Raw genomic sequence first — 27,567 nt, 5'->3', positions numbered from 1 at the left:
CTTATCTCGATATCCATCCTAAACAGAATAGTTACAGAATAGTTTTTTGGTTTTTTAGTCATAAGTTAGTTAAGAAGTTGCAACTCAACAAAACAAGTCACAAGAAATGTGCAACATTAACGGTTGTTATGACTATAGTGTTAGTTTTGTTAACAGGATCAATACAGAAACTGCTTATCAAGTTTAAAAACCAGTTTGTTCTCTACCAAGTTACCTGAATTAAATAATTGCTATCTTGTACTTTGTAATTTTTATCTCTAAAATTTTTTAAAAAAATTTAGGAAAGTAAAACTAACAATATAAACTAATATTTCTTTTTGAATGTATTAATATCTACAAAATTGCCTTAGCCTATTAAGTAAAACCTGGTTTCTATTACCTAGTTTTAAGTTTTGAACCCTCTGCGGTACAGTACATGCAAGGCGGTTTTGAACCCTCTGCGGTACAGTACATGCAAGGCGGTTTTGTTCGAATGAGAGAGCGGTGTCAGCTACTGTGGGGGTTCGCGTTGCTATCTCCGGTCCCCAGTCTATTAGGATCCATACAGCTAAACAATGCTCCAGTAAGCAGTGTTTTATACATAACAGTCTTTATCAATTCATCAATATTCGATTAATCATTTTCTGTATTCTGAGAACCCAAGATAAAGCATTTTGATTTAAGTGAATGAAATTCCTCAAAGATTGACAAAAAAATCTTTTTTGCCAAGTCAAACTACAAAAGAAGATATTTTTAACTGATATTTATTTCTACAGTAAAATGGTGTGAAAAGTTTGGTAAACTAATCTAATAAGTTATTGATGTTCATATTATTTGAAAGTATCATGTGTTTGTGTGTGTACCTCAAGAGTTTGCGTAAGTAGGTACTGTAGGCGTGTACTGTAGGTATATATACAGTACATAAGAATTTCGGCATTGGTGCTTTACAGTCTAGAAGTGTACATTTGTGTATTGTTAATTGTTTAATAAAAATAAGTGTAGTATTGTATTTTATATATATTTTATATCATATATATCCATAGAGAATAGAATATATAGAGAGGAATTTACTAGAAAAAAGTGTAAATTTTAAAAAATTCGAAATTGAAATGGATAGTCTAAGGAACATACTGTATTAATGTACTCTACTGCATATAATTTGTAAACATTTACATGATTTGTACACTTTGAACTCCCTTTCAGGCTGAAAGGGACTGAAAAAATGCATACCGAGAGATTCTTTTAATGCCTCTCTATATATTCTATTCTCTATGTATATAAATAGTCAACATTTTAAATGAAAGAATAAAATTTGATTAAAATTCATAATAAACTATTTGTGGTTCGAGCTTAATTTTAAATGACGAAAACAAATTAATTTTGTTTATACTCTTGGGGTGGAAGATCTGTCTTTTTAAGCTCAGTAAATTAAATTTGTTGCTGTAACTCTAGCTTTGTATATTGCGTTACAAAGTTTTTTAATAATTGAAGAAAAATGATATACTCTTTACTTGAAGTGAGTGGGAGTGGAGGGGAAGGGGTTTACCCCCTCGGAATCTAATGTATGAAATTTGGAAAGAACAACACTTTTTGATTTATTTAAAATAAAACACTGGGGGAGGGGGGGTAATTAATTAACCCCCAAAATTCAGGCAGTGAGCTTGAGTTGGTGTTTAAGTCCGCGGTTTTAGGCCTAAAAGGAGAACTATGATTATTTAGGAAAAAACCGAAAATTTTAACAGTCTAAGATCAATATTTTTTAAGTTATGTAAGAAAAACTACAAGGGGCGGGGTGTCAAATTTCCCCCCCCCCATAGGACCTTTTAATGAGAAGGAAAATTAGAAGATCACACAAGTCTTGTATAGTAAGAATTCAATAAAATTTTTGGTGATTATTAAGAATTTATTGAGAAGTATAAAGAAGATACAAAAAGAATATTTAAAAGGTATAAAGAAAAAAAGACTAAGCAGATTTCATCAAAGCTTTGTGTGTTGTTCGGGATTTAACAAATAATATAGTAGAACAGCGAAGACGGCATTGTTCTGCAATTTCCTTGACTGTAGTCATGCTGTGTGTCTGTACCAAAAGAGTGTGCGTGTGTGATACCGAACTCGTCTGCAAAGCAGTGCGACTGGCTTTGTTATGCCAGACCAGCGCCATTTCCCTTCCCTTTATTCCTATTCCCTGGAAAGTATTCTTCAAAGATTTACTGGAAAAGTTTATTTTTGTGTAGAAATTTAACAAGTGAGGTCTATCTCAATATTCTGTACACAAAACATTAAATTAGTTTGTAGACTTTGAGATATGTGTACATATAAAAAGTACATTTAAAAAAGATTACCAACGTTTATTTCTGTCATTTAAATATGAATGAAAGTGTCAAAAGTGAAATAGAAATTTGCTAAATTATTGGACTGCAGCCAAAAAAAGAGAAATGAATTATGTATACGTTTACAATTCAGTAATTTCAAAAACTTGTTGTCATCACAATTTTTCTAGCGATGAAAGGTGGAGGAGGGAGAGGGGATAAGGGAGGGAAGAAAAGAAACCATTTCAAATAATATGAACAAGGAAAACAATTTTATTAAGACTATAAAGGTCTGTTACAGTGGATTTGATTCTGGCTGAAATTACGTAAAGGAATTGAGTCTTTGCCACAAACACTGATTTTCCTATCCCTATATCCTTTTAACCTGATGGCGAGAAGCTTTGATATTTCTAACTAAGGTTATTTTATCTAACAGAATTCATAGTTTGAAATATTTTAAGTCTACGACATTGGGTTGCAAAGATATAGAGATTTAAAAATCAGAGTTTGTGGCAAAGACTCAATTCCTTTATTTCTTAATATTCTTGCAGTACTGTCCAGTTAGATAGCCTCTTAATATTTTGTTTGAAATTGTGAAGACAATGTTATGTATATTTCACACATTTTTACATCCCCAATTATATCTCTCGAACAAAATTTGAAAGGGAGAAAATGTTAGTTTTCCAACCCAACTTCAAATGGACCATGTACACAAAGTTTTTTGAAAAAAGTGCAAAAATGCGAGATGAGATTCCCCCTTACCCCCTTTCCCTAATTTTGGCTTTTGATTAAATAAGCTCTTAGACAGTTTAAAATATAAAGTATTTAAGTCATGGAATGTGAAAAATGCGGTTTAGAAAATCTTGTTCGCGGATTCATACAATAATCATTCGTGAATAATTCACGGTTAATTCCGGGATTATCAATCAATTCAAGTTTAAAAGAAATGTCTTGTAAATATGATTAAAACAACATTTGTCATGTTTTTTTTTTCTTTGATTGTCCAGAAATTCTTTACGAAGAGATTTAGACAGATTGTCCGTTCTTAAAAGTACCTAAAAATCAAAGGTTCGATAACTACAGGGTACAGGGTAATCAAGAAAAAATATTCACAATGCGCTTTCCGGGTTTGTGCATAGGAAAAGACAAAGACGACAATCAAAAGCAGGAATAATACAAATTAGTAAATTTTGTACTTGCCAAGACAATCTGAGGTTTGAATTTATCATCTCTCGACTCTGCCTTCCTCAAAGTGGGGAGGGGGGGCACTTGATATTTGATATTTTATAATCTTTATTTAAGCGATACCTTTGTTTGAAATTTTTATCAGATTAAGATAAGCAAAAATTAAGCTGAATTCATAAAAAGAATTCTTAAAAAAAGGTTTTGCTTAAATCAACGATTAAAACAAAATAAACTAAGTTCAATTTAGAAATGAATTTCCAAATAGCCTCCTTTCTTCTTTATAAAAGTTAAATCTTATAAACCACTTTATGAGTCAATATAAGTTACAAATCATGACAATCAATAAATAACATTAATCTTTAGTAAAATGCTTGTCCTACTATGCTGAAACAATTTTTAAAAAATTCTTCATTACATGTAAAACCCAAGATTTATAAAGAAACTGTGCTGTATAGCGGAGGCTCGTTTACTGCATAGGCAGATCGAGTACCGATACAAATATTTTAGTGAACATTATCAATCATGCATGGATTACAACAAAGTCCAGAAATTATAAATCTTATTTTTGTAAACACATCTTTACAGCCATTTACTGTTTTTATAAAATAAACTCTAGCAGACATAATAATATTATGTCTTTTGAAATCAGGTATTGCAATGCTAATTCATAACAAAGACAATATCGAACTCGTCACTGCATTCCCTGGTTTATTGGGACACCCTGGAAATTCAACGGTTGAATGTTATTGGTAAGCACTAATAAACAGCTGTAATTACTGTATTCTACCATCCCTCTCCTCTCTGTCTTCTACTCTTCAAAATCCTTTGTGTGGTTTACGCTACCTTCACATGCATCGTTCAAACCATTCTATTTTGATCTTAAGTCTTAATCAATACTATAAAGTTATGATACTTCTCGTCAATTCTGCCAAAAAAAAATCCATTAAAAATGAAGATTTAAAAAGAAGAAAGAGCAACCTTATAAAGTTTTGTGATAGTCTCCGAGTTTAATATTCTAAATCTCATTGTTTGTGACTAACCATGTTCTCCGTAGTATCCAGCAATGTAATTAGATAGCCAGGTTTATAATTACACAATTGAAATTACAATTTGACTAATTTTAGAACTTTATAATTTCTACGAAATTTTACAAAAATTTTGACAAGTTTTATTAGTTTTAACTAATTTATTGCAAACGAATTTTGCTGGCTAAATTTGTAAGCATAGTGACATACACAGTTGTGTAAATTATGCATCATCCATTAAAATCGGTCAGACTTTCGTCCTTGGTTGGCTTTTGTTTTGATCAGACATACTTTTGCACTTGGCTTAACCTGCCATTTTTTTGTAGCCATGGATATCAAGATTTTATTGCTGTCATAGATTATTGTGTGAGAGTGTTTAAAGTATGAAATATAAAGAGAATTCATCATCAGATTGCACTGTTATATGCATTAGAAAATTTACGTTTGTGGCAAGTAATCAGTTTCTAATAAAATTGTTCTTAGAAAATATTTTTTTGTAAATTCATAGTTTTGTAACCTCTACGGATTATAAGATTTAATATTTTTTATCTTAGTTCTCGAGTTCTCAGATCACACTCTACAGATCATAGGATGCTCCGGGATAAGGTTGGAGTAGGAAGACGGGGGCGGAGCGGAGAGAATGAGAGAACCATCTCTAAAGGACCGGACGGAACTCAGTTCCGGAGAAACCGTGGAACGGAAACGTTCAGCTCACACCAGGTGATGATGTTAGCCTTGAGAAATATGAAAATATTTTTGCACAATCATCAAACATATCATCTAACACTTTCAAACATTTTCCGTGATATAAACAATTTACAGTGGATCTTCATGAAGCGCATAAAAACACTTGAATATAAATTGAATATCCTGTAAAATACGGTCGGAATGTTTAATAAGTTTTGCGAATTTTTTTTAAGGTACTTCTAGAATCTAGACGTCTTAGCCCATTAAGTTTTTTTTAAGTTCCCTATATTTATACCGCGGTTCAGTTTTCTGACAAGCTAATGTCGATCAGACGCGATTGCAAGCAATTAGCTTTCTCCAGGATCCCGTTAACGATGCTTGTTACAGCCTAAATACCTTATCTACAGACTTAAACTTCGGGTAACCTTAAAAAGTCAGAGGAGGGTAAGCCTTTATTGTAGAAAGGGTCCTTGAGGGTTTTTATAGTAGTAATCTACATTTCAGCAAACAAATTAGTATTTTTTTTCAAAGTACCTCTTTGGAGCAAATATTGTTCAAATCTTGCTTTAAAAATATTTTTGTAGATGTCAAGCTCATCAAAACTTGCGAATTTGGTTGTCGACTATTTGTGGGGTTTTTTTGGCCTTTTTCTGCTCAGACATTTCCTCGTTCTGCTAACACTTTCAATTACACTTTTTGACTTTTAGTTCACTTGTAGAGTATTGGCTTGTCAATTTTATTACTCTCTTATGCATTTTGGATCGTGTCAAAGGTGCCTGCTTTATATCTGGAGAGTAAACACTAATTTTTTATGTATCGAGCATCCCATACTTCCCAAGTGTCCTCTTTCCCTGGTTGTTTTTAAAAACTTTCCCATGCTGTGACAACGGAGAACCTCAAGGAAAAGGCGGATTACAAAGAAATAAAAAGTTTTATGAGTAAAGTCTGCCGAAAGAAGAACACCGGGAGGGATACAGTGAGCTTTGAAAAAGAAAATTACAGGGCTGAGACGTCTAGAAGTACCTTTAGATTTGTTTTCGTAAAACTTATTGAACATACCTCGTATCTTTATACAGTGATACCCATTAAACTGTAAAATAGCAATACGGTATGTTGTGATGAAGCAAATAGTTTTACCATAGCTTGATACTCAACTTATAATTAAATTATAGCTTGTGTAAGCTTAAGAATCGTCTTCCTATTTCACAGTTTTATGGGTCCCACTGTACCTTGAAAAAAATATCAAAATATTTCTGTGCAATCATCGGAAATATCATCTTACATTTTCCGTGATTTAAACAATTTAAAAATTAGGTGCATAAAGCCAATTTAAAAAATTTCCTGTAAAATATCTTCATACTGTGAGACATATTAAAATGTAAAACAGGAAAACAACATTTAAGCAGTTTTCTTGTGATTTCTATGCTTAAAGGGACTGTAAGCGTTGATTAAAGTGACCCTCTATGTAAGATGACAATGCTCGATTTACAACGGCATCCTTAAAAGCTTTGTCTGATCAAGTATAAATTTTTGTTTCTTTAAACTTTTTATTTATTTGTGGTTTCTCTGCCAAAATTACTTACTTAATCCTCTTCGGCCCTGGTGGGACATAAGGCCGCTTGAAAATCCCTTTCCATTCTTCTCTCTTCTTAGCAATCTTCTCAGCTTCTCCCCAGGTTAGATTAATCTCCTTCAGCTTTGTGTCCACACTGCGTCTCCAAGTAGTCTTGGGTCTGCAGAGGGAGGGAGTTCAGAGTTCCTTAAATAGTAATCACCGCCACCCAAATCTGTTTTGCGGCAAGCGCGCTCCTCAATTGGTAATCTCCACCACCTCAAATAGTAATCAGCCCAAAAAAGCATAAAATTAAATCGTTTATTTCTTAGAAATAAGACCATATTGACCTCTTTTAATGGCCCTATGGTGTACAATATTGTTAAAGCTTTCTTTATTGCTCCTTAGTTTCGAAAATAAATCAATAAATCTGCCACACTATGTGCTAGAAATATATTACGTTTTTTAGTTTCAAGTTTCGCTTTAAGAATGTTTGCGGCATTTTCCTCTGAATGTTGTTTTACACTCCTTATATAGAGAGGAAACTTTAACCCATTATTAGTGGACTAAATACTTCATTTTCAGTAGTTGGTGTGATGAGACTAATTTTTTAAAATTTTATGTTCTTTCTATGCATATAATTAGTTTTGTTGTAGATGTTGAACTCGAGTTGGCCAATACAAAAATCTAAACACTGTAAAGGTTTTTTGAAAATATCTTTTAAATGGAGATTGATATTACTTTGGGCGCGATGAGATAATTTTTAGTAAACAGGCAGCCCGACCTTTTTTGTATCTTGACGCCAATCATGAAATGCAGTCATTAAAGTGGCGAATTGGATCGAAGATTCGGCTAAAATGAACTGTGCCTTGATTCTCAGTTTTTGTTGACCAAACAAATCTGAAAATAATTTGAAAATTTAGTTTAAGTCAATACAGATGCCATAAAACCCCGATAGATGTCAAAAATTGTGTTAAAAGTGCATCAAATTAAAATCACAGAAAACAAAATTTTACGGTGATTACTAATTGAGGTGGTTGAGATTACCAATTGAGGAGCGCGCTTGCCGCAAAACAGATTTGGGTGGCGGTGATTACTATTTGAGGAACTCTGGACTCCCTCCCTCGTCTGCCTCTGCTCCTTCTCTGTGGTGGAGTCAATCGTAGTGCTGTCTTAGGTGTCCTAGTATTTTCCATTCTCAGTACATGTCCCAACCATCTTAACCTTCTTCCTTTGATCTCTTCTTGCATATCTATACTATTGGTCCTGGAGTCCAGTTCTGCATTGGAAATCTGGTTGGGCCAGAATATCCTGCATATCCTTCTCATCTAGACAGGTGTTATGGATGGAAGACACTTTGCTCCCTTCACCACCCTCCAGCACTCTGAACCGTAGAGAAGCACAGATTTTACATTGCTGTTTTACAGTTTCAATTTTTTGTTTCATGCTGTGCTTGTTTGATATCCAGATATTGGTCAGCAGGATAATTGCGTGTCTTGCTTTAGACAGTCTTGACGTAATATCTATCTTTGCTCCATTATCCTTGCTTATTACACTCCCAAGATAGGTGAACTTTTCAACAAACTGCATTTTTTCCTTCCATAACTAAGGTTTGATTTGGCTAATTACTGATATTCATAGCCTCTGTTTTGTCGGTGTTTACATAGAGTTATACCTGTTTTGCATATTTTACCAATCTGACAGACTTTTCTTGCATGTTTCTGTGATTTGAGCGTAGTAGAGTTAAATCATCAGCGAAGTCCAGGTCTTCTAATTGATTGAACAAGCCCCACTGAATCCCTCTTTTTCTGTCCCAGGTGGTCTTCCTTATCACCCAGTCAATTGCCAGCTCCATAGCTCCTAGCTATCTTCCACAGACTAGTTCTGTGAAGTGTGAATACTATCAAAATGCTTTCCTGAAATCCACAAAGTTTATATTTAATGGCTGGTTCCATTCAGAGCACTGTTCAATGATGTTGCAGAGAGAAAAAAATTGATCAATGCAGCCTCTACCGGTTATTGTTTGCTCCTCCCGTAGTTAACTGTCAATGGCTTTATCCGTCCTTTTCAAAATAATTCTGCAGAGTATTTTACTGGGGATGGACAGAAGGGTTATTCCTCTCCAGTTGTCACACTTTCCTTTATCTCCGTTCTTTGGTAGTTTTTCAACTATTCCTTTAGACCAGTCCTCTGGGATCACCTCTCCTTCCCAGATTTTTCTGAAAAATTCAGTTAGAACCTTGCTGGATAGCTGGGGGTCAGCTATCAACATCTCAGCCTGTATCATTTCAATACCAGGAGCTTACTTACTTTTCATGGCAAGAATAGCAACCTTGACTTCTCCTGTAGTAGGGGGTCCAGTATCAATGTCCAGGGTTATTTCTGAGGGTTTAGGTTCTGCTGGTTCTTCAGGTTCAGGACGGTTCAATACTTCCTGGAAACGTTGTCTCCATGATTGGATGAAACGATTAAGAAGATCAGGATCAGGGGATTTTTTTCCGGAGGGGGGTAGGGGGGGCTTATCCTTAACCATACTAAATGATTTCTCATATAGTTAAGAATTTCTTAAACTTACCCCCCACCATTCCTATATACTGTGAAATTGCGTGTTCCCCCTTCCCTTCTCTTACCCTTTCCCATTCCTTTTTCTTCTCCATTTCCTTTTCCTGCTCTTCCCCTTCCGCTGTGCCTCCTATTTCCCATCCTCATTCCCCCTTGTTCTTTCTCCTTTCCCACTTTCCCTTCCCCCTTTTAGTTCCTCATTCCTGTCCCCTTTAATCCTTTCTTTTTCTTCCTTTTCCCTTTTTCCTTCTCATTTCCTTTTCCCCTTCACTTTCCAGTTTCCTGTTTCCCGTTTTTCTTTCTCTTTCCCTTCCTCATACCTCTTTTATATTCCCATCCCATCTCCTTTGTCTTTTCCTCCCCCTTTCCATTTTATCTACTCCCTTTCCTCTTTCATATCCCGTTCATTTCCCCATTCCTCTTTCCTCCCTTTTTTTCTTTCCCTTCCCCTTTCTCTTTTTTCACTTTCCTTCCTGTTTTTTTGCTCTGTACCCATTACCTTCAGTTTTCTCTGTCCCCTTTCTCATCTCTTTTCTCGATCTTTCCCCTCCCTTTTTCTTAATCTTCCTCTTTCTCTTTTCCTATTCCCGTCTCATTCCCTTCCCCCCTTTTCCCCGGCTCTTTCCACTTTTCCCTTTTGCACCCCTTTCCCCTTTTCCTTCCCCAATAAATTTCCCCTTTCTCTTTCCCATTCATTAACCCTTCCATTAGCTCAATATTTATCCCCTTTCCCTTCCATCATTTCCTGACCCATCCCTTTTCCAATCCTCTTTTCTTTCACTTTCACCATTTCCTTTTCTTCCCCTTTCCTCTTTTTGTCCCTTCCCCTTCCCCCTTCTTGTACCAAAATAATGTCTTTATTTCACATGAAAACCATAGACTTCACTGACCCAGGAGGGGGCACAGAGCCCCCTTTAGCCTCTACCCCCTGTACATGATTCTGAAAATTATGTTTTTAAAAAAAAGGTATTTTTAGGTGAATTTAAGCGATTATTTATAAAAAAATAAGCGTTTTGTTTAAATAACCGATTTTTATTAACAATTTTTTTGTTGAAAATAAGTAAGTTTTTTGTTGAATATAAGAGATTTTTTGTATTTAAAATAGGCGATTTTTTTACTGAAAATAAGCGATTTTGGGTCGTTTATTTGTCAGTCACCATCGTCTTCTGCAAAATAAGCGGATTTTTGTTAAAAGCGATGTTTTGTTTTGTAAAATAAACGATTTATGATTTAATTTAGAGTGCATTCTATTAGTGGTTTCTCATGCTATCATAATAGCCACTCCCTCTCAGGGCCAGAGTAGAGGATGGTCTCTCCACTCTCTAACTTTCCATTTATTGCATTAATTTATTATTATTTTTTTTGGAGTCAGAAAAACGAGGTTATCTTCTATATATTATTGATTAGATAAAGGTTATGCTTACAGTCCATTTTAGTAAAATGGGTTAATTTAAAAAACAAAACAATAATCCACTAGATTTACCTGACAAAATTTGCATTTTGAAACTTGTTAATTTATTTCAGAGTTTGGTCGAGCTGAGAAGGTTAAGAGGAGAGGGTTTAAACCAATATACTTGGCATAAAAGTGAACCAAGACTTATCAAAGACGAAACTAGAGAATTCCGTTCTCTCTGGGGTTGGAGCAGACCCGGAGACCGGAGCAGGACGGGTTCAGGACAAATGAGCGATTCAAGTGAAGGAACCAGAGCAAAGATTATTTTGGCTCTCTCAGGATTCAGGGATTTAAGTCTTTTTGTTTTTTTGGTAGATTTTCTGGCCTTCAGAACTTACTTAAACCGTCCCTTCAACCTTCTCCCGTTCTTTATACCATGCTCTTCCCATCCTTCAAACCTTACTCCTTCCATCCTTCAAACCTTACTCCTTCCATCCTTAAAATCGTAATATTTTTATCTTTCACGCCTCTGGAATTTCTCTGTTTCAATACCTTATCCCTTTATCCTCATTACTCTATGATTAATCTCTTTTTCTCTCTTGTTATCTCCTTTCAATAAGACTGGATGATGTATGCAGGAGAAAGGTTCGGAAAAGAATAGATCTAGATTCAGGATTGTTCACGCCTGGTTCCGGTCCCGACAGGAGCAATAAAAATGGACGGGATCAATACTTATCAGGTAAACAGGGTTACCCACAAGAATGAGACTTTCATAAAACTCTCTAGATTTAATAAGATTTTGTATCATTGATAAAGTCTATTGAATTATTTGACAAAAGACAAAAAAGTCTCATTTTTTGTGTGTAACCCTGTGGGTTAGATAACAATAATCTATATGTATATATAGATTGTTGTATATATAGATTGTATTGATATATGTATATTGCTATAGGCGCAATAAACATAAACGGTATTCAATATATATCAGGTATACAGGGTTACCCATAAAAAGATGAGACTTTCAAAAGATTTTTTTCCTATATAGTTATATGTTAAATGATTTGGCTAAAAAGTAAGTTTACAGTTTCACGGATACAATTGATAAAAAACTAAATTAATTCCGTACAGTCGTCTCTAAAACCTTTATTTAATATGTATTTAAAAATCTCTTTTTTTGATTGAATAATAAATTATTGATTATATTTGAACCCATCATTTCTTTTATTTTTAATTCCCACGTTTCCTTATAACTAATTTATTTATCATTTATGTATTTTAATAAGCACTTAATCCCCACACCGGAGAAATGTTTAGTGAGGGGGGCATGGCGGACGGGAAGGGGGGCGGAGAATTTCGACCTCGTTGCTTAAGGTTGATATTTGATTAAGGGTATCTTATACATGGGTGTACATTTTGATTTTAAGACTATTCTTAAACTTGATCTAGATTTTATTCCCTTTTTAAAAGCATGCGGATTCCGGACATGTTGGAGATTAAGAAATGTTGATCTATTTAGTAAAATTCCGAACAGAAATCTAAATGTCATTGCTAATTTTCAAGGGACAAAATAAACGTAACACATTTTAGAAATCCTGTAGCAAGGATTATACAAGGACAAGGATTATATTCATGATTCTCTGCAACTGTTAACTAGTTCCTTTCGTTGTCATAAATAGGGCATGGAAAGACAATATTCAAGGCAGAAAATATTTAAAATGTTTCAAGTCGTCTTTACAGTCTCATCCTTTGTTGGTAACCCTGTACATGACCTTCATACTACTATTAGTTTTCCTCCATGTTGAGACGAACGATGAAACGTTATTTTGAATAACGCCTAGTAAATTTTATAATATTAGAAAAGAACAGCTGCAACAGACCTTTAGCTTAAAAAATAAGTTGGAAAACTGTTCACTGTGTACTGTGCAGTCTAGTCCTTTGTGTACAATCCTGTATAAGATTTAGAAATAGATTTTAAAGTGTTTTACTCTCATATTCGCATCTAGGATAAATGTTTGCAATCAACTTTATTAGCTGTGTTTTGTTTGTCAACAAAGCTAGAAATGACGACATTAACTTAATTAATGAAATATTAATAATTCATTATTTTTAGGATCGATGGAGCGTGGTCTTGTTTTCCCTCAGTATAGGAAAGAAGGGAAGGAAGATGGAGATTTTCAATACAAGGTTAAAATCATATTTTTTACGTCAAATTGATAAGACTCAAAAATACTCTTTTTAAAGACTATTGAGAAATACAAAATCTAACATGCAACCAAATAAGATCAATTTTTTAAAACTTGGCGTAAAATAATAACATGAGGAGCTTCGAGGTTGCAAAGTCTTACTAGTAATTCAACATTTTGACCTTGGAGTAATTTACAGAAGTAACAAACAAAAAATCGGCAGAATTCTTTTCGTTTAAAAAACTGATATTACTATAATAGAAGAATTATCCCAATGGATTTTGCATTTTCTTATTTTTATATCTTTCTGTGTCTAGAATGTTTAAGCCATATTTTTAGAAATATATCTGTAACAAATAAGAAAAGAAAACGACAATCAGATTAGTGTTTTTTGTTGCCAGTGACTTTTAAAATTATCATAGCTACATAAAACATTTTGCTCATTATATTGAAGAGGAACAATGGTTAAGTGTTGAAGTTTACTCCTCCCAAGGTTTTATTTTTTGTATTTTTTTCTGATTTTAGCTCTAATTTATTGGTCTGACTCTGAACTTGCTCTGGTTGCAAATGCGTTAATTTGTTATATTTTTATATATGAGGTTTTTGTTCAAAACCATGAAAGATTACAAATTATACTTCAAACATAATTTTTCAAACAAAATAAACACACAGACGTTTAGATCGAATTCTCTTTATTAAACGACACATTTTTAACGACTGAGATGCTTCAGAATTTTTGCGTTGTGTATCTGATTCTTGGGATCAAGCAAATAAATATTTGTGTAGGACGGATACAATATATATTTGTGTAGTACGGATACAATATATATTTGGGTAGTACGGATACAATAAATATTTGTGTAGGACGGATACAATATATATTTGGGTAGGACGGATACAATATATATTTGGGTAGGACGGATAAATATATATTTGTGAAGGACGGATACAATATATATTAGGGTAGGACGGATACAATATATATTTGTGAAGGACGGATACAATATATATTTGGGTAGTACGGATACAATATATATTTGTGTAGGACGGATACAATATATATATTTGTGTAGTACGGATACAATATATATTGGGTAGGACGGATAAATATATATTTGTGTAGTACGGATACAATATATATTTGGGTAGGACGGATAAATATATATTTGTGAAGGACGGATACAATATATATTTGGGTAGGACGGATACAATATATATTTGGGTAGGACGGATACAACATAAATTTTTGTAGGACGGATACAATATATATTTTTGTAGGATAACTGGAAATCCTCTCTAATGGCTTCTCTACCACCAAGGACTCTCATTTTTCTTCTTACCTTGATCAAACCAAGGGAGAGATACCATACCCCCCCGGGGGGGTGAATTGGTCATGATTTCAAATTGATTATCTTTCTGATATCCAGGAATCATTAAATTGCATTTTCTTTGTAATTTTAGGCATAACTTTAACCAAGAGAAACAACTTCTCAGTTTAACTCTGGGGAAAAATTAACTTTTTAATGTTTTTTTCAATATAAAGTTTTAAGAATTGAGATTTTTCAGGTATAGCAGGGATCATGCGATGTATCATTGGGAGGATAAGAAGGGATGGGAGTCTAATTCGGGTATAGATAAGAACAGGATAGACCAGGAGACCAGGGATAGGATGGAAGAGAACATGCGATCAATGGAGGGGGATGAACTTGAAATTTTATTTCTTGGAAAACAAAAAAATGACGTAAACCCGGGGAAAGAAGAGAATATTAACTGGAGTTTAAGGAAACCTGGAGACCCAGAGCCTAATGTTAGACAGGACCCGGAGACAGATAAACAGGAAAGCCCTGAACACCTAGAGCAAACAGAACCAAGAAGCAGAGAAAACATTTCTGATAGAGACTTAAGATCATTGTTGGACGGAGAAGGGTTCAGTTCTTCTCTAAGGTTGAGACCAGAACAATGGAAAACATCTTTAACTAGTTCTAGAAGTATGGATAATCACAGGAATGAATATTAAAACATTTTTCACAAAAATATTCTTTTGGAAATCTTGTTTTAAAAATAGACTAAACCTTATGATAATTACCTTATGATATTAGTCGAGACTGGATGCAGGGTTACCCACAAAGGATGAGACTTCAAAGTTTGTCTGTTTCCTTATATTCATGAATCCCTGCAAGTATAAACTTCTTTCGTTCATTGCCAAATTATAAAATAAGCCATTTTAAGACCATATTCAAGGCGCCACAGAAGATTTAATTCAAAATTTGAATTGTCTTATTTGAAGAGTTTTTTTTTCATTTGTGGGTAACCTGAATTATTTGAAAAAATTTCACGTACAAGGTTGGAATCATTAAGAGAAATAAATCAATAACAAAATCTTATTGCCGTATATTTTAGTTCCTACCAAATCGGAGCAATTCCAGAATTTAAAAAAGGTTCCTAAATTATTTATTTTTATGGTTAAACATGCATTGCCACCCTTTGATCAGTTCTTAATGTTCAAAATGTTGAAGTGAGATCAAAACACAATCTACCAAGAGGAGACCCCAGAGAACATTTGCCGCATTGTCTACACTAGAGAGACAGATTACAGAGCGGAGCAGGAAAAAGCGATTGAGTATCCAGGACGAAGAGGATAGGTTCAGTTTCTCCGGAGTAGATGAGAATAGAGAAGAGGATGAAGATACAATTGTACATGGAGTTAACATGAGGAGGGGTTCAAGGGATCATATTTCTAGTCGGAGAAGAAATAAATCGTGTGTAGAAATCAGGGATTTGAGTTCGTCTAGGTCTGAGAGGTTTAGCTCTCTAGATACTAGAACTAGCAGGGTTAGTTCTCTAGATACAAGAACTAGTAGATCTAGCTCTCAAGGTACCCGGAGTAAAATAGTTAGCTCTCAAGGTCTGAGGACAAGCCGGGATGATTATCAAGATGTAAGAACGAGTAGGAGTGGTTCTAATGATGCTAGGATGGATACAGAAAGAGTTAGAGAAAAAACAGGAGAAGAAAAGTGCACCTGTATTGGCAAGCAAAATAATTACAGGAAATTCGTTTTGGCGTCAACTTTACTTTGTGATAATCTACGATTATTAAAGAAGAAGTTGATTACTCGCCTCAAACTTGAAATCTCTAATCTAAAAAGATCTTCGCAACCTGATGGTGTAATTTTTTTATATTTCAAATACTATTTGATTCAACATAATTCAGAATTCGAAATAAACGATATGATTATGATAATTATGTTAGATACAGAAATTAAATTGCAAATTGGGTTTTAATATGTTTTATAAAACGTTTTTTTAATCGTAGAATTTTTAAAAATCATGATTCCAAAACAAATGATTATTAAAGGAGAAAACAATTAGGACAGAAGAACATATCAACTCCAAATCAGTGCGGGACAGGACGAGGGGAGGGCCAGGACGAACAGGGGGAGTATTTATTTGATGAGAGGACATCTCGTCCGCATAGCGAAGGACGAGTTTCAACTCAGAGATTGAACAGAATAGCAACATCTCACCATCTTCCCAGGTATATTTAGTTCTGGAATGCTCCAATTAAAAGAAAAAATAAATAAAATATTTGTCTGCATTAAGCATATATTAATTAACAATAAAAGATAGAACACTTTATGTCGTCTTTTCTAGATTTTGGGGTTTTTTGTTCACAATAACCCTTAGGCAGAAGCCCAAAGGGTTACGCGCATGGGACGTAGAACAGGCTCTGTCTCTGGAGCCATGTGCTTCTGCTTCTGCCTCAGGGTTATTGTGAACGAAAAACCCCTAACTCTTGAAAAGACGATATCTAGTGTTCTATCTGTTATTGTTAATTAATCTATTGTATTAAAGGGAGTGTTCGCGAAAAATGAAAGGGGGTATAGGCTTAATGCGATAAAAAAGCGCTTTTTATCGCTTTTAATCTTACTTCTATCTGTTGCGTCTATAAGGAGAAAATTGTTAAAGACTTCTCATACCAAATAACATGGCGTCCATACAAATTGAGAAAATTGCAACATACGACTTTACACTCCCTTTAAGTCAAATCTTTCAGAAGCAGGGTTGATATTGAAGTTCTGATAAACCTAAGTCTTGAGTTTGGACTTTAGCTGAAAAAAAGATTCGGGCATTCCATATTTTCAAATATTTTAAATATTATAAACAAAATCTGAAAAAATACTATAAGAATTTTTTTTAAGAACCTATTCTATTATTATTATTATGTTATCATTAATATTATTCAAATCAGTTCTATAACAAACAGAAACCGGATCTGATACCTAAGTATACAAAATAAGTGTATTGCAGTTTTTTGGAGAAATATAAAAAAACTATGAGCTTAGTCAGCGCTGTGTGGATATAATTAATCTTGAACGCTTAATCTCAATTTATCCAATTTGGACACTTTTTAATTTGAGGATAAATGCTGATCACACAATCTAAGTAATCCGTGCAGGGTGTGACTATCACGGGATATCAAAGAGGAATTAAATTAATTCGTAGGTCTGCATAATATTGACATCAATACTTAATCCTGAGATGCACAACACAAAAATTGACGACAGATCGTTTTTTTCTATTCCCCCCCTGATATTGCCGCACACTTTCCTAAACAAAGATATGAGAATCCCTGGTTTATCTTCCCGGACTAATATGTCTTTTTAAGGTATGTTCATAATAGAGGATCTCCTCTCCGAGCAATTCTTCTCAGTCATGAGTCCTCTCACCAGTTGCAGAACAAATCTGGAGAATCTCAACAGTTCCAGAGAAAAAATGAAAAACTCAAATCCCGACGTACAACAATAACAGGAGACTGGACGGAGCTACAGAAGATTGCTCAGAAGACGTATAGTTCCGGGTTTACAAATCAGTACAGAAAACATAACGATAACCAGGGACGGGAGAGAGGTTCCGTTGAAAACTTTCTTCCACTTCTTCTCCAAACTGTCTCTCCTCTCAAATCCATGTCACACTCCCCCAGCGATCCAGGAATCTGTATGGATTCAGGGGGAGAGGATCTGGGCTCAGACCCTCAAGAGCTGAACCGTTGCAGTGATTCGGCTCATTCGTCTCCCTTCTCCTCATCATCATCCTCATCCTCATCTTTCTCCTCATGCTCTTCTCCAAACTCTTCCTCCGAACCTGGAAAAGAAGAAGCTGTGTCCATGGCGTATATTGACGAGAGTAAAACCATGCATAGTTATATAGCCTCAAGAGGACAGAGAGAGTGTGAACTTGATATTTACGAGGTCCGACCTCCATGCCTCAGGGTCACAAAGAAGATTGTTGAGGTTGTCAGGGTTTAAGAAACTAAATCGGGTAAACCCTCGTCGTCCATGATGACATTTAATAATAAAAAAACAAGATGAAGGTCGCTGTGGATACTAAACTATTTACGATATCAAAAACTGAAAGTTAAAACCCGCGAAGGCGAAAAATTAGAAAAGATGGGGTTTAAAAACCGATATTACGGATATTTTTGATATTACGGATAAGATATTGAATATAAAGATGCAACAAGATGGAGGATTAGAAACCAAGATGTAGAATGAGAAGTCAAGATGAAGAATAAGAAACAAGATGGAGGATAAAAAATCAAGATAAAGGATGACAAATCATGATGGAGAATACAAAATTAGGATAAAGAACTGATGAAAAATAAAGATGGAGGATGACAATCTAAGATGAAATATAGGAAATCAAGATGGAGGGTGTGAAATCAAGATGGAGGATGAGAAATCAAGATGGAGGATAAGAAATCAAGATGGAGGATGAGATATCAAGATGGAGGATAAGAAATCAAGATGGAAGATAAGAAATCAAGATGAAGGATAAAAAATCAAGATGGAGGAGAGAAATCAAGATGGAGGATAAGAAATCAAGATGGAGGATGAGATATCAAGATGGAGGATAAGAAATCAAGATGGAAGATAAGAAATCAAGATGAAGGATAAAAAATCAAGATGGAGGATGAGAAATCAAGATTGAGGATACAAAATCAAGATGGAGGATGAGATATCAAGATGGAGGAAAAGAAATCAAGATGGAGGATAAGAAATTAAGATGGAGGATATAAAATCAAGATGGAGGATGTGACAAGAAGATTAAGATGAAGATCGAACCAAGACGGAGGTGATACTTTTCATAAATCCAACAAATCTAAAAATGTTAGAATAACGGTTCAAATTGCATTTATTGCTCTATATTATAATAACATCTGAAAGATGACAGTAAAACATTTATTTAAACTGTAATGCATAGTAATAATTTGATAATTGGTGTTTAATTCGTCACATGTGATTATTCTAGTCTAACCATTTATAAGAGTACAATTATTAAATATTTATGCATTCATCATATTAAATGGAAATCTAAACTCTAGTTCAAAATATATAATCATTAACACGAGCCATAATTATTAAAAAGACTACGATTTATCATTTTTTGCGTCATTACTAAGTATTGTGTATTTACGCTTTCCTGAACATTGATTCTGCTATTGACATGTTTTAATGTGTGTTCGTTCGTGTAAAGTGTGTCCGTCAGGGTTGCGTGAAAGGATATAATAAGATATACACTAGAATTAGAACTAGAAGTACAACTAAAACTTGAGATAGAACTAGAACTAGGACTAGAGCTATAACTAGAACTAGGACTAGAGCTAGAACTAGAACTAGAACTAGAACTAGAACTTGAACTAGAGCTAGAACTGGAACTAGAACTAGAACTAGAACGAGAACGAGAACGAGAACGAGAACTAGAACTAGAACTAGAACTAGAACTAGAACTAGAACTAGAACTAGAACTAGAACTAGAACTAGAACTAGAACTAGAACTAGAACCAGAACTAGATATAGAACTAGAACTAGAACTAGAACTATAAACTTACGAAACACAAACAGTGTAGGAGAAACTCTTCCCATGGGTGTTATGTATGGAATAGAAATAGAATTTGACGTTCCTTAGATTTAAAAGAAAAAGGAGTAAAATGAAAGTAATAACGATTTATACGAAAAGTAATTTTATTCTATCATTTTTTCCATGAATAAAACTTTGACTGTAGATATCATCTGTAATTGTAGATTTTTGCTAAATAATATTTGATGCGAGGAATATTTTTAAGAATGTAGTTTAAATTTTTCAAATTTTAAACTCCTGGTTTGATATTTTCAATGATAAAATAAGCGTAGCAAATTTTATACTTGAATATCAACTAAATAATATTTAATTGCCCCATTACAGGGTGGCCCTTTAAAAAAATATTTTTTTAACGTTTTTTGTTTTGTTTTTACGTTTAATCCATAGTTTTCAGCTTAGAATGATGTTTTATATCATTTTGGAAATCCCAACTTTTCAGAAAGACAAAATTATCAAAAATTACATTTTTGAAAATTCGTCAATTTATTAGCAAATTTTCCTAACTATATATGTATGTTAGTAAATTACGCACATACCACATTGGCAACTAAAAAATACTAATTTTATTTTTTCTCTGTTTTATGTTTGGTGCAATGTTTTTAAAAAGTTCCCCCCCCCCCAGTATACATATCCGTGTTTATACTCTGATTTATTAACATCTTGCAAATGTCTGGCCAAAATTCATAAATCAAAATATTCATAAACAATCTACAAGGCGATAATTAACCATTTTTATACACCCCGGAACAAGAAATATTCACATAAAGGTGGGGGATAATAAATTCAAGATAATCATATGCAAATATTAATATTTCCGTAATCTGGACAACAAATCCGTAACAAGTATTATCGGTAAATTATAATGAAAACAAAAATATGAAAATAATGGAAACACAAGAATCGGCATCTTGATAATTTTATGGATTAAAAAAGGGTTAAAATTAGATTAAAGAGCTAACATTATTACAAGGGGAACGAGGGGAGTGAAGCACCCTTTAAGTCAATAGGTACTAAAAATTACAAGCAAGATATCAGTTTTGACAAAAAAAAAATACAAGAATAAAAGTCTGAGTTTGAAACTTCAATTCCTAAAAACTTTATTTTATAGACTATGGAATCTTAAAAACAGTAAATCAAGTACATTAACATTAAAAAGGCTAGTTTGTCTATATAATAAAGCTCTTACTCATATATATTTGTCAGCTACTGCTGCCCAAACGGCTGGACCGACTGGCCTAACAAATTTTAAGGGAACCCATGAGTACCCTGGGGTTAACATAGGCTAAAAAAATTCCACTTTTTTTCATTTTATTTTTTTTCAAAAGTTAAACATTTTTTTCAAAATTCGATTAAAAAAATTCCACGGGCAACGCCGGAGCTTTATAAACTTTGAAAGAAAATTGCATTACTCAGCTTTACAATCATATAATTATCAATGTACTTTCCTGTTTCTAAAATCCACTAAACTCATAATACATGAAGTGAAGGTTCTCAAACTGAAACAATTAAGTCAATTTTTTTTGTATAAAGTAAATCAAATTTGAAAAAGGCTAAATCAAGTAAAATTTACCTTATCAAGGATTGTTTTAATATCGATGTTCGGTTTTATTTCTTTTGCGCTAATTTTTTTTGTTCTAGGTAGTGAATCAAATTTATGTTTATCCAAGAACTAGTAGTATTGAACTAAGCTTTTAAAGGCAAAATCAAGGTTGAAAAAGGTTATATCAAGGAAAATTTACTTTATCAAGAATAGCTTTAATAATAACATTAAAACGGAGATATTTTCAAATTGAATAAATGACTTTATAGAGAATTTAGAATTTTTTATATTCTCTGGTTTCAGGTTTATACGCCTAATTAAATATATAAGCCCTACAACCAAAACCACAGTTAAATCAGATAGGCCAAAAGAAGGATAGTGTTTTTATGAATAACCTTTGTTTATGATAACCTCTTACAGTACAAGCACTTTTTGTTTAGGTTTAAAAGTGTCAATTTCTATTGTGTATGTTGTCTTGTAGTTAAAATACCTTGTCTCTTTCGTAGAGAAAATAATCAGCTTTCAAAATATAAACATAGATATATAATGCATACTTGATCAGGCAAAGTTTTTAACGGTATCGTTGTGAATAGGCCATTGCTATATTTGCATGGAGGGTCACTTGAAATGACACTTACAGTTCTAGGGCTCAGTTTCATTTGCCATGATACTTTTGCCATAAATACTTTTGCCAACATTAAATTTGCCATAAGTAACACTTGCCATAATGGTTACACTTGCCATAATTACACTTTCCATAATTAAAATTATAATTAACAAACCTACATATATATATTTATTTTTTAATTACAAATTAAATACAAATTACGAATCTAATTCAGAGACAGTTCGAAAATTCGGGTTCGAATTCTATTTAAACCGAACATACAGTACCCATATTTCATTCTGTACATTGGATTTATATCTTTTTAGAAATAGAAAATTATGACAAAGTAAAGTAAAAATTAGAAAATTATGACAAAGCAAGTGTAACCATTATGGCAAGTGTAACTTATGGAAAGTGTTACTTATGGCAAGTTTTACTTATGGCAAAGGTATTATGGCAAGTGTAATTATGGCAAAAGTATTATGGCAAATGAAACAGTTCTAGTTGTGCCTATAGGTCGGCATGCTGATCACAGACTAGACTGCTCTCTGCACTTTGTATTGTGGGCGTTGTGAAAGGGAAGGGAAATGGCGCTAGTCTTGCATGAGAAAGCCAGTCGAACTGCTTTGCAGACGAGTTCGTTATTACACACGCACACTCTTTTGGTACAGACACACAAAATTACTACAGTCAAGGAAATTGGAGAATAATGTCGTCAATGATAATTAAGCTTGAATAACGGGTAGTTTATTGTAAACTTTAATCAAATTATATTCTTTGCATGAAATTTGACTTATAGCGCTGACTTAAATGTATAAATTATATATTACATATATATTAAACTTATTTTAAGTAAACAATAAACAAATGTACTCTCCTAGACTGTACAGATAACGAGATTTTTATGTACTGTATATATCCTACAATACACGCCTTCGGTTCGTTATTACTTACACAAACTTTTTTGGTACAGACACACATACATGACGTTTCCGCCCGCCTCCTGGGCTTCACACATTGGAGGGAGAGAAGGTTGGGGGCATGTACCCCATGCTTGATTAGAATAGTTAACCTCCTATCTTACTAATACAGTATCTACGGCCAGGGTACAAAGTCAAGAAATTGGAATCTACAAGAATAAAGAAGAAAAGTAAAAAAGAAGGAAATCTAACAAAGAGCCAATATGTCTAATGCTAATCCAGCTTTACGCCCGCTCTACTTAGAGACCGGAGCCCTTTCTGCTAAAATCTCACCTTGTCTTACTTGACGAGCAGATATAGTGGAACTCAGAAACTTTTTTACTGTGGAATCTTCATCAAAACTTTCTGAGAGAGATCATCATTGGTATCATGGGTGTTCCTTTCCTATGGGGTACATCTAAATCACCTTGAGCCTGCCCAAATGCAGTTAAGGCTAGGAGGTCTTTTAAATTTCTTTCTAAATTACTGGATACACTGAAAGCAGCAAAACAGGACAGTCAGAAAACATGAAGATTGGAAAATGATTGACTGCATTCTGCATCAAATACATTTATCAATAAATTTGTTTATAAAAATCTAGAAAAAAAGTTCTTAAAAATTGTCCCCTCAATAAGAGCAAATCCGAACAATATTATGATTATATACAAAAGTTACCAAAAACGACGACTAGATTGTTTGAAAAAAAAACGTTACATTTTGTTCCTCATATTAAACTGCCAAAATCATTTTGCATTCAGGAAAATTTGTTCAAAATTAGCGACAAAATGTTAGGAATATCTCACAAATGTAATTTTGAAGAAAATGTTTGAAATTTCGAAATACTTGTCATAAATTTTGATGTTACGACACAAATTTAAAGGTTTCTTCTATCAGTGTTTAGTTTTAAAAGTGAGAGTAAAAGTGAGGAAAGTGGAATGATTTACTGTGAAGTATTAAGACACGCAACTGGTATTTTTGTAAACCATTAATAAGTGTCAAATTATTGTCTAAAAGCTAGCTCTACCGCACTTCCTGGGAACATTTCAACCCCTGTTTACATTATTTGCAATTGTTTTGATGAAACCAGTTCCTGACCTGATCTAATACTCCTCGCTCTCGGTTCATTTGAAGTACCAAGCCGATTTATAGGCCGAAAAAGCAAGTTGTAGAAAAAGAATATAATAACTTACACTGCAACCTCATCTTACAAGTTCACTTCACCTAGCAGAACAAAATCTCTCAAAGAAACTATGAATTAAAGTCATAAATAATCATTATAATTCCTTAGCAGAATACACAAGCATATATAAACATATACAAACGTAGGCATAAGATAAGTCTTGCATAAACGGAAATGTTAAGCATATTAAAAAAGGCATAATATAAGTCTTGAATATATAAAGAATACAGCACTAGGGAAAAAGTATAAGAAGTAAATATGTAGGCATTAAATAATAAGTCTTGCATATAAAGAATACAGCGTTAGCCAAAATACATAAGAAGTATAAATGTAGGCATTAGATAAGCCTTGCATATAAAGAATACAGTGCCAGGCAAAATACATAAAAAGCATAAATTTAGGCATTAAATAAGTCTTGCTTAAAAAAAATACAGCGCTAGACAAAATACAAGAGAAGTAAAAATATAGGCATTAAATAAGTCTTGCATATAAAGAATACAGTGCTAGGCAAAATACATAAGAAGCATAAATTTAGGCATTAAATAATTCTTGCTTAAAAAATACAGCGATAGCAAAATACTTGAGAAGTAAAAATGTAGGCATTAAATAAATCTTGCATATAAAGAATGCAGCGCTAGGCAAAATACATAAGAAGTATAAATGTAGGCATTAGATAAGTCTTGCATATAAAAAATACAGTTCTATGCAAAATGCTAAGAAGTATAAATGTAGGCATTAAAAAAGTTTTGCATATGAAGAATACAGTGCTTGGTAAAATTCATGAATCCTGAATATACAGAATACAGCACCAGGCAAAATGCATAAGAAGTACAAACTTAAATCCTGTCATTAGCACTAGATATGTACTTCATATAGACAAATCACATAGATTCAGCCCGCTTTAATTTTACCGCTCTAACTCACTTATGCTTTTCTGTAGCCCTTTACTTGTACATTTTGGCACTTTAAATCACCAGTTATTAGCCTTGGTTTTCAGAAGTAATTGGCAAAAATTCTCAACGACTTTTGCTTGAGAGCTTGGAACCTTTAAATCATAGTGAATTACAGCACAAGAAAAAAAACTTAGCACACAATAAGACTAAACACCGTAATAGATGGTCTCATTTAACAATTTTAAACACCTGAACAAGCTTCATTACATTGAACTTAGAAAGCACGCCACTCTTCATTTACCTACAAATGAATAATTATTCGTAGTGGATTACCTAGATAAATTAAAATCAAAGGGGAATGTCCACATTTCCATACAAAGGGGGAGGGCCTTCTGACTTCGTTTTTAGAGATTTCTCTCTGATTTTTTGCATGCAGGCCTGAATTGTGATCTAGTTTTTTAATCAAAAACCAATGTGGGGGAAAAATAGTTTTTCCCGCATTTTTCAGACATTTTTTTAAAACTTTGTTATAGGATAACAAAGATATTTAAGATAATATTGTAGATTATTATTGTGTTTTAAAAAGTTTATAGAAATTGAATATCTACGCATTCCATATGTTCAAAACTTATAATTTCAACTCTTAAAATTTAGGTTTTATAGGAAGAGTAGATTAAATAATTTGTTTTTATACATTTTTACATATTTATTTTTAAATTTAAAATTTTTAACAATATTCTTTAAATAGTTATATAATAGCAGATGCAAATATTTTTGACATTTCTATAATTCTTATTCTTCATTTTCTTCTTGTTCGTTTCGTACATCTTTCAATCATGTTTCAGCTAACCTAAAAATTAAAATTGGGACGTCCTAACAGTTTTGCCAAGCTGCCAGTTTTAGAATTAGGTTAAGGTGCAGCCTGCTTTTCTATTTTTCTAAGTACACACATTAGATGTGTCAGCAACTAAATTCGAACTGATTCAGCTACAAACAGACACATTATTTCTGGTGCTTTTTCCATTAGGGTGAACTGACTTCTCCCAGCCTCATCTCAAATGTTGTCTCCATTCACTAACGGAATAAATTTATCATCGGAGAGTTCCCTTCCATTTTTCCTGTTCAATTTTCTTTTTTCTTCTTGTTTCTACATTTCGAGTTATTGTGACATTGAGTTGTGGAGTAGGTAAGAAAGAGCTAAGGAAGTTTGGAGGAGGAAGGGTATGAGGGATTTCAGTATAAGATCCCTGTTTTCCTTTGTGTTAAAGTCGTTATGCCATAAGCAAAATGGGTAGTTGAAAGCCTTAGAGCCCCATCAGGTCGAATCTTCCACAGTAGTCCAGTCCTTACAGCCGGCCAAGTAAACAAGCGGTATTATTGTGCATTGCTTGTATACCTATCAGGGGTTATACTTCTGTGTTCCTTCTTTCAGCTGACATGTTGATAAGCTGTTAAGCTAAAGACGGAGTTATTGTTTACTGTTTAATTCCCATGTTCGCTACTCCCCTGAAGGATAAGTCATAAGCAACTCTACGCAGCGCTCTTCCGAGCTATGGAGCCGGTGTGGCGTTATTTCTGGGTAAACGTTAAATAATGGTAGTAGTCTCTAGGCAGCAAATTTTCCGCGGCATTCGCACACAATCTATATATAAATTTGGCTTGTCTGTTTGTTTGTCTGTTTGTATCCAATAAACGTCAAAACGGCTGAACCGATCGGGCCCAAATTTTTTGTGGGACATCTAGGGACTCCAGGGAAGGTTTATGAATCATCAAAATTTCAAATATTTGTCTCCATCAAAATTCGATCGTCATTAAATTTTTTAAAATTTTGAAAATCCGCGAAATTTTTTGTGAAAATCCTCGAATTATTTTTGTTTTGTTTTACGATGTACACAAAGAGAACATGTTCACAATTAATTTAGGAGATGGGCGCGAAGCGCCCTCTAAGGCTAGAAAGAAGGGCGCGAAGCGCCTTGAATTTCTAGTTCTGTAAATATGAAAAGTAAATTAAGTGAAAATATTTCTCATATTTGAGAATCAATCAAGTTTTGTTGAGCGACAGACAGTAAAAATCAATTGTTTTAGCATTAGGGACCGATATTACAGCTTAGTTTACTTAAGTTAATTGTTAAGATTCTGATACTTGCAACTAATGAGAGTTTAATGTATATTTAATTACTTCTGTACTCAACTTATATATCAGCATATAGTATATATTTTAAGTGTATAAATATAATTTCTAATTTTGAAATTTCAGATAAAATACCAGATTTCTGTTGTGCGCATTGCCGTAAACTGCAAAAATATGCGCGGATAATTTGCTGAGTAAAATCTACTACCATTATTTAACGTTTACTCAGAAATAACGCCACACCGGGAGCTACAATTGGCATTTGCAGAGGTCCGTACCCCTCAAGAGCAGAAATGCAACTGTGATATAATATTTTTTTTAAACTGCTCGTTATAGCTATAATTTTATCATATATTGTATTGTACATTTTTTTCTTGTTAACCTTAGACATTTTAGCTTGAATTTTATAATATCTTTTGCTTACATAGAATATTGTTTATATTTTTTTATCAAATCTAGCTACT

The 27,567-nt window shown here is 33.5% G+C and overlaps 1 protein-coding gene across 2 annotated transcripts; it reads left to right on the top strand.

Annotated features, from left to right (window-relative positions):
- Window positions 1–466: 466 nt before the first annotated feature.
- Window positions 467–18,554, top strand: LOC111702002 (serine/arginine repetitive matrix protein 5). 2 transcript variants are annotated; one of them, XM_023473521.1, is made up of 10 exons: window positions 467–562; window positions 5,053–5,218; window positions 10,824–11,038; window positions 11,331–11,431; window positions 12,803–12,876; window positions 14,154–14,194; window positions 14,442–14,879; window positions 15,392–15,922; window positions 16,231–16,410; window positions 17,542–18,554. In XM_023473521.1, exons 1-10 carry the CDS (start codon window positions 555–557, stop codon window positions 18,179–18,181), a joined length of 2,394 nt encoding a protein of 797 aa, XP_023329289.1. In that variant the 5' UTR covers window positions 467–554; the 3' UTR covers window positions 18,182–18,554. The 2 variants fall into 2 exon arrangements, with proteins under 2 accessions (XP_023329289.1, XP_023329288.1); XM_023473520.1 differs by lacking the exon at window positions 467–562 and adding an exon at window positions 4,118–4,222.
- The last annotated feature ends 9,013 nt before the right edge of the window (window positions 18,555–27,567 follow it).

Source organism: Eurytemora carolleeae, unplaced genomic scaffold (assembly GCF_000591075.1).
Source record: "Eurytemora carolleeae unplaced genomic scaffold, Eaff_2.0 scaffold433, whole genome shotgun sequence".
Lineage (NCBI taxonomy): Eukaryota > Metazoa > Arthropoda > Copepoda > Calanoida > Temoridae > Eurytemora > Eurytemora carolleeae.
The sequence above is the reverse complement of the archived record's forward strand: the minus strand, read 5'-3'. Positions and strand labels throughout refer to the sequence as shown.